Source organism: Arachis ipaensis, chromosome B05, assembly GCF_000816755.2.
Source record: "Arachis ipaensis cultivar K30076 chromosome B05, Araip1.1, whole genome shotgun sequence".
NCBI lineage: Eukaryota > Viridiplantae > Streptophyta > Magnoliopsida > Fabales > Fabaceae > Arachis > Arachis ipaensis.
The window spans coordinates 3,778,700-3,789,384 of NC_029789.2; the positions used below are offsets into that span (position 1 = coordinate 3,778,700).

Here is a 10,685-nt window from a genome sequence, read left to right on the forward strand (position 1 = left end):
GAGGGTGGTGGCTGGGTGAAGGGGGTGGTGGTAGAATTTGAGATTAGAAAGGAAAAGAGGGCTGGTGGCTAGGTGAAGAGGGTTAGGGATAGAAAGGTGATTGGGTGAAGGAGGTGGTGTGGTGGTGAAGATAAGAGATTTTGCAGATAAGAGAGAGTGTGGGGGTAAAGAATCTGAAGATGGTTTTGTTGTTGTTGATAATGGTGAAGTCCTTTTTTTGGGTTGAGAATCCGAAGAAGCAGAAAAGAAAGAGAAAAGCAAAACACAGAAGGAAAGTGAGAGAAAGAGAAAGAGGAAGGAGTTAGCAGAGTTGACGGATTATGGCGACGGCGACGAGCTCAGAAAATAGAGAGAGAGAGAGAGAGAGAGAGGAGATGATAGTGGTAGTGGTGGAGAGAAGGGTAATTTAAGGATTTTAGATAATTTTTTAGGGTTTAGATAATTTTGCTTGTAAAAACCATTTTTTATGGGTACAAATGATAATTTCCTTTTTTATGGGTAGATATGTCAGCATTTTTAACTTTTGTGGGTACAAATGGTAGTTTACTCTATAATAAAAATAGATATTAATTAATCGTTGTTTTCATTTATTTGAATTCGCATAACGCATTAGCCTCATTCTAGTTATTAAATAAATACATTCCAATATGTTCTGAGTTCTGACAAAAAAAAGAATTGCAAACTCTTAAGAAGTTATTTCTTTCTTAGTGAGCAAAATAAAGTTCCCGGCGTAGTAATATTTTCTTCAATTAATGCATCGGTCCCATTATCTCCTCAATTGTTAGTTGTTATTATTGCCAGTTGGGTGTTCAAGAAATTGTTTGCTGTTAACTGATGAACCACACACATACATAATACCATAATTCCAACTAAAGTTATTGATTTCTTAGTAACTATTAACATGATTCCTTAACTTCTAAGTCACATATTAGAGTAATTATCCATTCTGAATGACATAATTATTTATGTTTACGTATTTATCAGTAAAAGTCTAGTTTTAATTATTCCAAAATAGAGAGTAAAACAATGATTAATACATGCAGTTGTGCACAATTATAACTACAATAATTATGTAACATCAAAATTGGTTGATGGATGATGAGAACCCATAAATTGGATAGCAGATCAAAATAATGACACTATGAAAGTGACTAAAAAAATCTAGTTTTATAGGGTTGGACATGAGTATATTGACTGGTGGTTTTATTATTGTTGTTCTTTCAATTATTGGAAGGGCCCTATCTCATTCCATAGTCATAAGCATCATTCAAACAGGATTACCAATTTGAACTATGCACTCCAATTAATGTTGTCGTGTGTATTAATTAATCCACAAATTTATTAATTAAATAATAATAATAATAATAATAATAATAATAATAATAATAATAATAATAAATAGATGAATAAATATCTCTTTTCTCTAAATAAATTTATATTTCTTTTTTTGCCGCTCTAATCATAAGGTATGTTAGTGTCGTTAATTTTAAGAAAAGGAATACCAACTAAGTTGTTATTGAATTGCAGCATTGAAATAGCAAATTTTACACTATATGGCTATAGAGTGTGAACCACTATATGGACTGCAGAGAGATTAAAACAAAAATGATGTAATAACAAAGTTGTGAAAATAATAATATGATTAACAAAATTTGCAACAACTCTTTACATTTAGATAAAAGCATCAATAAACTTTATGCAGATATATAACCTCATTAAACTTAAGTTCTAAACTACACATGCTTACAATATATGCAAAAAGTAGACATAAGACTCTATTCATTATAAAAAAAAAAGAATGTTCATGATATTAAATATAGTTTCAGGGAGAAATTATATTAAGAAAAGATACTCGAGTATTAATAAGGTGCTTAAACAAGCCCTCTAATCCATTCTCAAGCCCTTCAATGACTAAAATCAGAGCTTCTATCTCTCTTTGTGCAGATTGAATAATCTTCTGAGTCTCAAAATCCTTGCTTTGATTATTATTATTATCCACAACCATTCTGCAGAGTGCTAAATCCACCTTTTCTATTTCATTCACATTGTCTTGTTGAATATTGTTGCATACAAGCACTCCTTTCTTCATTAATCTTGACACAAAATCCCACTTTCTAGCCTTAAACTTGAAGATTGGTGAAGAAAGAAACACAAGAAGTGACTGAAAGATTGAACTTGTGATCAAACTAGACTCTCTCAGAACCCTTACAACTGCAGATAGGTGCTGATTAAGATCCAAGGGTGGAGAATATGATCCAAAAGAGTGATCCACATAATGCTTCAATAAAAGAAGAGATTTTGTGCATTCCTTCCTCATGTTTCTTCTCAAAGTCCAATATGAATTGACATGGTTTTCAATACCAAAATCACCAACCATTTTTCTCCTTCTGAGTGCTGATTGAACTTCACCAACATTCCCTTTGAGCAACATGATGGAATCTCTTGTCTCCCCCAAGATCTCCAAGAATCTTAGAGGGAAATCAAGAAGCTCATCAACCCATTTCTCATTGTGGTGTTGGGATAGTGCTTGTTGAGTCAGTGGAAGATTCAGAAGATCTTCAACCACACACTTGTACAACTCTTTAAGGTCATGAAGGCCACAGCAAATTGTTTCCACTACCTTTGATGATGATGATGATGGCTCCCATGATTTCAGCTTGTTCAGCTCCTCTTCAACCCTTGCTGTGCTTGGATGTGATCTTGTTGGCAAGCTTATAGATCGAATATTGTTAGTATTACTGCTATAATGCTTTTGTGAAATGCCAGCCATAGCTCCCCTTTTCATCATACTACTACTGCTCATTCTTCATCTTTTTTATATACCTTTTTTTTTTTTCGAAATATGTTTGTGTATATATATATGTATACATATATAACATGTGAAGAAAATGTGGGGTATATCCTATTAATTTAATTTTGATACACTGATATCATAAAATATTTTACACAATTGTACAATCATATCTGTTCTTTTGAACGACTATTTACGACGGTTAATAAAAATAGTACTTAAATTTGATGCATAATTAGATACACGTATAAAATTATTAGAAAAGTATAGGGTACCAACACATTATTTACCAACTTATTGCCAATAATAATTAATTATTATATTTTAAACATATATATATAAAGAGACACATCCAAAAAATATATTTATAAAGATATTTTTATTAAACACAGACATAAAAAAAATATTTTTATTAGACACATTCAAAAAGATACTTCTATTAAACACAATTATAAATAAGAATTGGCAGAAATCGATAAAAATGCTATTAATAACGTAGCGAGATTGAAAATTATTTTACATTGCAGGTGCATCAAAATTAAATTCATATCCTATATGGTCGTCTTCAAGCAGCTACACAATTAACCACTCATATTGTTTTAAAATGGAGGCCCTCATCTCTCAGTGCTGTAATTAAGGTGCACCTCACAATTCTGCCTTGAGTTTTCCATTCCAAAGATATTCCATAAAGTATAAAGAATTATTTTTAGTTAGAAAATATTAATTAATTTTAGTGTTTTTACGCAAATACAACATTGACAATTTTCAAACGCAAATGGAACAAACGCAATTGTATATAATTCGTCATACCCTGTGGTGGAACTCAATTGCACATAATCAGCTACAGGCTATCGCGCGGATTACGTTGAGGGCTGCGTTACTCATAAACCGCTACACCCTGTAGCGGTTTATGCTCATATGGTGCAAGACTCATAATCCCCTACACCTTATAGCAGATTATGAAGAGTGTGGAAAACCGGGTTGGCTTATGTTTAAAAAAATTACACTTTCTAAAATCGGGTTTGTTTTGCATAGAATAAAGGACATTTTAAGCCATTTTAAGTCATTTTCTATGCAAAACAATTTTAAAAAATGTTAGGAGTATTATAAAAGTTTGTAACATCTTAGTAATTTAGATAAATATTGATTATAACTATATTTTTTTAGGTGTAGCGGATTACGTGCAATTGAGTTCCGCTACAGGGTGTAGCGGATTATATACAATTGCGTTTATTGCATTTGCGTCTGGAAATTGCCAATGTTATATTTATGTAAAGGTTTTGTTCATTTATTTTATTTGCGTAAATTGCCCCACTTTTTATATTATAAATACATACATAAGAATTTAATAAATAATTTTATCATTATTTTTGTCTAAAAAATATAAAAAAAATTATAGTACAGTATTATTGTGCAATTAATAATAATAATAATTTTATTTTTTTAGATAGCAGACTGTTATGTCTGATGAAAAAAATGTTAGGGATTGATTTGTATATTAATTTTTTTTTAGATTAAAATGTCCATTTTTAAAATTTTTAAAAATTAATTTAAATAATTATTCTGTCAAAAAATAAATTAGAGACTAATTTGTCTGTCGAAATAAAATCATAAGAATTAATTTGTATATTAATTTTTTTTAAGACTAAAATGTTCGCTTTTAAAATTTTTAAGGAGGGATTTGAGTGCTTATATTTTTTTTATACTAGACTTATACCAATCTATTATACTTAATTACAAAAACGCTTTTAGCATGTAGCATCACCGTTTCCCTAGATATCTATGCAGGAATTGTCATTTTCTTATTAACATTTTATTCCTAAGGTATTTGACATCTTTTAAAGATCTTATTATATTGAATTATAATTATTATTTCTTTGATCATTGTTAAGAGAATCTTGATTATAGCCAATTCTGGTAAATGCATCAATGATTTGAAATTGATGTCAGGAATAATAAATCCACCAACATAAGATCAATACTAATGGGCCATAACGCACCATGCTTTCTAAAACATCTCAAAACATTAGGATTATGCAAAGTAACATTTTTTCAGAATAGGACTATAGAAAATCGTACAATTGGGCTTTCTTTTTTTATTTTTTTGATAGGGTCTAGACTCACACAAGACCCGACCCGAAAAGCGCCACTCCTACACCTGCCCGACCCGGTTCATACTCAATCAGTCAATCTGTTCTTCTTCCTAGCCGCTGCTGCGATGACTGAAGACAGCGCTCAACCTCCGGCCTTTTCACGATCGATGTGCTCCGCCAGGCCGGTCTTCTTCGCTGGCTGCTTTCCGCCGTCGCCTGACACATCTTGGTTCGGGGCACTCCTTTCCTCCACCGCAGTGGATGGCTGTGCTGCTCTCCGCAGACTCCCTTCTGTCAATGATCGGAGGTAGATCCGACGGTTCGTTGCTGCTGCATACTTGGACTAGAAAATTTTGATTTCAAATTAGCAGGTTAATTACTATGGGAAACTTGAATGGTTTTTTCTTCAAGCCTAAAACTAAAATCTAATAACTGGATATTAATTGTTTTGTTCACTAGGCAGGAGCATATTCATATAGTATTTGCTATTTAGATAAATTAAACAAGGAGTACACAAGAAAGGCACAAATTTGAGAGTATAAACTTTTGTATGCATTTGATTTGATTGTATTTGTACACATATATATATACACATATGGTAGATCAAAATTGGTATTCTGAAGATAGTGTGTATTCTATTGGGATAATATGTTCAAAAGGGATGTTCTAGTCTTAATCATGCGCCTAAATAAGTTCTCCAAACCACTCTCAATGCTTTCAATAGCAATCTCCAAAGCCTCTAATTGTTCATTGGAAGCTTGAATCTGGGAGCCTTTAGCACCTTCATTTAAGAGGGTGTTCAAAGCTGCATCCACCAATTGCCACTCATTGCCACTCTCTGAGTTCACTTCTCCCTTTTGCATCAACTTGTTCATCCATTTGCTTGCCTTTGACTTTGAAGGACCACCCAAGAATGATAGCAGACATTGGAAGACACACTTGTTCATTTCTATCACTTCGCTTAGAATGCTAAGATCTTGATGCTGATTTAAGATTACATATTTGCTTTGTAGGTGCTTCAAAGATGTGATCAACTTGTTGACATTCTTCCTCATCTTCTTTGAGGAGGAATTGTATTCGGCTATGCTCTTTTCAATGCATGAGTCTCCCTTTCTTCTTCTAAGAGATGAATGAACATGGACAAGCCTTTGACAACCGACTCAGATGTGCAGGTTGCTTCAAAGTTCCTGAGGTTGTTCAACTGCTCTTGCACTCTTGAGGACCATGGATGAGATCCATTTGGCAAACTGTTTGATCGAACATGCAATTTGCTTGCCATTGTTCTTTTTCTTTCTTTTGGAGGAAGCTCAATGCTGTTTGTTTTTTGTAGTCTAAGCCCTTTGGCACCTCTCCTTATATAGGGTCTATTCAATTATTCACAATTTGATTCCATAGTCCAACTTAAGAGATAATAGAGTTCACCAATCTTAATCATGTGTAGAAAGCATGTGAAGCATGCATTATTCTCTTGGAAATGGTAAGCTTGTCCCATCTCTGCCTAACATGTGATACTTTTGCATCAAATTATTCAAAGTGAAATGGTTTTTGAAACTCTGAAGTTTATTATCTGGCATGTCCCCATTACTCATCACCTAATGTGCCTCATATGCTGCCACACTAACGCCTTTGATTTCAAATATATAATATAATTCATGCTGCTTCAGATATTGTCTTAAATCATGAGGTGGAACTATGCAACATGGATTAAATTATACATTTTGACAAGGCTGAGATCCACATTTTGTGATATGGAGAATGCTCTGACAGATAAGTTTGTTGAGATTAAGAGAACATAATGATGGAGCAATTAGTAGCATTAGAGTAATTTTTAAGTGTGTGCACGAATAACATGTAGTGTTCATGTCTCCCCTTGCTATTATCAGAATCTCCTTCATTATGTAGTATTAATCTTGTTTTAACTTTCATATCATAAAGAATGTTGATGCTAATATTTAGCTCAATATTCTTGTGAAATTTCCAAGTACATAAAGGACATTCAGTACTGTTTTTGCTCTTTGTTATATATATAATGAGGAATATTGACACTAATCTTTAACTTGATATTCTTGTTAAATGTTCAGGTTAAAGGCCATGTTGGATTTTTGTTGTTATGGGATCAAAGATAATTGGCAAGATTTCTTTGTGAAAAATCAGCCTCAGCTAATCCATGAACTTTTCTGTTAAATTAATTTTGATATATATTTGTATTGAAAACTTACACGAAAGATTAATTATGGATTATCAATAGCAATATTTGACTCAATCACAATTTTATGAACTATAATATGGTGTTCAATAATAGTATTTTTTTAAATACAAATTTATGTTTGATCTCTCTCTTTTTGTTAGAACTAGTATTACATTATAGTTGTTATAAAAGGATTTGAGACTAGTACTTTTGAAAATAAATTCATATGAATCTATAATGTTATTTATATGTTTTTTCTTTTTTTTTCCCATAATTTTTGTTAATCTCTGTTTCCAAATAATAGTCAATTTGACCTGAAATTGCAGAAGATTGTGCAACTTACTACCAAGTACCAACCCATGAGTGTTGTCACTGTTGAATAAATGAAATTGTTGTATAGCACTCTATACCAAAAAGAAGTCTTAAAATTGCAACATATAAAAAATTAGAGAAAGTATTGGAACCAATACTAGTTGTGTACAATAGATTAAAAAAAAAATAAAATTACAATTAAAAATTAGATCATTAATTAATTATTTAATTTTAAATTTTAAAATTTAAAAAATTAGAATTAGTATTTAAATTCATTCACACTACGTACGGTTATTTTTAATATTACTGTAACCTCTAATACACATTCAAAACTCATCGTCATCTTCTCCGGTCCTCACCTTGCATCATTGAATTCCTCGTCGGTCATACCGATGTCGCCGCATCCTCCCACCGACATCGTCCTCACCTTCGCCGGTCAACCCGATGCGCCTTGTCCTCCGACGCTCAACCTAACGTTGCTGCCGCTTTTTCGCGTGCCTCTTTTCCGAATCGGCTTCGCTTTCTCCCATTCCTTCAAGCCTCTTCTCACCGATGATACTACCATGCTCTTCTTTTTCGGATCCAAGTATGGTTAGTTTCTTTCACATTTGAGCCCTATGCTTCACAGTGCCGCTTTCGTCGTGCTTAGTCCTTTAAAACTATGTTTCATCATAATAGTTGTTTCTTCTATTTATTCATCTTCTTCTATTTTAATGGTCAATTTATGATGGTCATTTTAATAGGTATACGGATGGTTATTTTAATTTTTATATAGATGATTATTTTGATTGGATTGGATTTAGTTATATATAATTAAAATATATTAGATGTTCAATTCATTAGGTATGCAGATAATTATTTTTATCATTAAGTGGATAGTTATTTTTACTAAGGGTAAGTGGCGTGTGGCAAGCCAAGTAACGACGGTGAAATGAGATGATTATTGATGAAGGTGGGGTAGCCGCCGGTTAAAAAAGAAGAGAGTATTGGAGTGAAATGCTTTAGTAAATTAGGATTTTAGATGGTTATTTCTTATTATTTTAAAATAACTAACTGGATTTTTTAAAAATTTAAAATTTGAAATTGAAGAATTTGAAATTTAAAATTTGATGTGAAATAACTGAATGAAAGTTTTTAAATTTATTATTTATTTTTATTAGACTAAATAACCAACGCATTCTATATATTGTCAAGATTTCTCGTTGGCTCACTAGCGGGATTCAAAAAATTATAATGACTAAAAATTGTTGCCGAGTTTGACGAGGTTGCTTGGGGCATGGAGACTGGTCAATGGACATTGCATTGTTTGTGAGGGAGGTTGAATCCAAAGTCCAAGCTATTGCTTTATGTAATCCTTAGTAGTGAGAAGCTTTATATTTAAAATCCTAAAAGATCAGAGAAAGTAACTATTCTACTGTGCTTATTAGACATTATGCTTCAACCAACTTTATATTAAGTTTTAGAGCATAGCCTAAACAGAAGAGAAGATGGCAAAATATAGATAGAGTATAAACATTTCTTTGTATTTGACTGTGTTATATATTGAATTGAATCATATACATGTACAAACTAAGTAGGTAAAAAATTTTAATCCTCTAAGGTCTACAAAATTTGGAACCTATCTCAAGATTTATAAAGAATAACAACAGGCTCTATTGAGCCATGATGTTCAAAAGAGAGACTCTTGTTTTGATCAAATGCCTAAATAGGTTCTCCAAATCATTCTCAAGGCTTGTGATGACATTCTCCAAAGCCGCCAATCTTTCATGTGCTATCTTCATGTTGGAACCTTCATTTAGAATGGTTCTTAAAGCAGCATCAACACACTGCAACTCATTGGAATTTTGTGAGTTCACTTCTTCCTTATGCATCAATTTGTTCATCCATTTAGCTGCCTTTGACTTTGAAAGAGGACCAGCCAAGAATGAAAGTAGGGATTGGAAGACAGACATGTTCATTTCAATGACTTCTCTTAAAACACTAATCACATTAGCAACATCTTGATCTTCATTCAACAATGGGGATGCTCCAAATTGGCTCTGCTTCAAAGATGTGATCAACTTCTTGACATTCTTCTTAATCTCCTTTGTCAACAAATTGTATTCGGCTACTCTTGATCCAATAGTTGAATCTGCCTTTCTCCTTCTGAGAGCAGAATGAAGGGATTGTACATTTTCCTTGATCTGCATAACTGTGTCCCTTGTGATTCCACATATATCCAAGACTTTGATTGAGCCATCCAAGATCTCTTCAAACCATTTGTCACCTTGATGATGGGAGATAACCTTTTGAGTTGAAGCAGCATTGAGAAGATCATCCAAGGAAACATATAAGTCTTGAAGCAAGGACAATCCAGTGCTAATTGACTCAGATGTTGAAGCAGATGTTGCTTCATAAGTCCTGAGCTTGTTGAGATCCTCTTGAACCTTTGTGTAGCTTGGATGAGATCCATTTGGCAAACTGTTTGACCGAATATGAAATTTGGTTTCCATTGTTGTATATATTTGTGTGTTCTTCTTTCTAAGGGATTGAAGAAAGCTCTAATGTTAGTTTGTGTGTGTTCTCTTATCAATTCCATTGGCTCATTGTCTCTATATATAGAAGGTAGCTACTTTTTCATGATTGATTCCTGTTGGCCAACATAATAAAGCATCACAGCTCACATATCTCAACCAATGAAAGCATGGGTTGCATGCATGGATTTTCTTGGAATTTGTTAAGGTTGCCACATCTCTAACCAACATTATTGTGTTGTTATAAATGCATTAGAAGTGCTACCTGTCATGTTCTCCTTGTGTTTGCAATCACAGAACCTCATTAGTCATCACCAACATTGCCTCCTCTGCTGCCACATTATCCTCTTTGATTGCAAATATTATATGATTCACTTCAATAATGTCCATTGGTTTGTCTCAATATGATAGAGCTATGGAGCTGCAGCATGGATTAAAAAATGGCTCTTGCAAGGTTGAGATTCTGATCATGTGAATATAAAATATGGTCAATCATTAATGGTGTCACAAATAAAATGATGGGTCAATTAGTAGCATTTAGACTAGTTTCATAAGTGTGTGTACGGGTAGCATGTAGTATTCATGTCTCACCTTTTTTAATGGTAATCTTCTCGTTGCTAGGATTTCATCATTTTCTGCTAAGATTTTTCATGTACATTTTTCTGTTGACACTAATCTTTACCTCAATATTCTTGTGAAATATCAAAGTACAGAAAGGACATGTACTATTCTTGCTGTTCTAGGATTAAGGGGTGCATTTGCTACTAATTGTCAAAGATCTCTTGTTT

At 32.9% G+C, this 10,685-nt stretch overlaps 3 protein-coding genes across 3 annotated transcripts; all 3 read right to left on the bottom strand.

Annotated features, from left to right (window-relative positions):
* Positions 1,579–2,895, bottom strand: LOC107642523. Its single transcript, XM_016345912.2, has 2 exons — positions 1,796–2,895; positions 1,579–1,745 (listed from the first exon to the last, which is right to left on the bottom strand). The coding sequence occupies exon 1, from the start codon at positions 2,801–2,803 to the stop codon at positions 1,823–1,825; it is 981 nt and encodes a 326-aa protein (XP_016201398.1). The 5' UTR covers positions 2,804–2,895; the 3' UTR covers positions 1,579–1,745; positions 1,796–1,822.
* On the bottom strand, positions 5,418–7,116 carry LOC107639979. Its single transcript, XM_021123520.1, has 2 exons — positions 6,021–7,116; positions 5,418–5,889 (listed from the first exon to the last, which is right to left on the bottom strand). Exons 1-2 carry the CDS (start codon positions 6,161–6,163, stop codon positions 5,520–5,522), a joined length of 513 nt encoding a protein of 170 aa, XP_020979179.1. The 5' UTR covers positions 6,164–7,116; the 3' UTR covers positions 5,418–5,519.
* LOC107641633 lies at positions 8,887–10,677 on the bottom strand. The gene has a single exon (XM_016345117.2). It carries the CDS (start codon positions 9,874–9,876, stop codon positions 9,037–9,039), a length of 840 nt encoding a protein of 279 aa, XP_016200603.1. The 5' UTR covers positions 9,877–10,677; the 3' UTR covers positions 8,887–9,036.

Bases quoted from the DNA above. Each gene is read 5' to 3' on its own strand.
- LOC107642523 (XM_016345912.2), bottom strand. From the start codon at position 2,803: ATGAGCAGTAGTAGTATGATGAAAAGGGGAGCTATGGCTGGCATTTCA.
- LOC107641633 (XM_016345117.2), bottom strand. From the start codon at position 9,876: ATGGAAACCAAATTTCATATTCGGTCAAACAGTTTGCCAAATGGATCT.
- LOC107639979 (XM_021123520.1), bottom strand. From the start codon at position 6,163: ATGGCAAGCAAATTGCATGTTCGATCAAACAGTTTGCCAAATGGATCT. The intron at 5,890-6,020 runs GTTCATTCATCT...GCACCTACAAAG, and splicing joins GTTGTCAAAGGCTTGTCCAT to CAAATATGTAATCTTAAATC.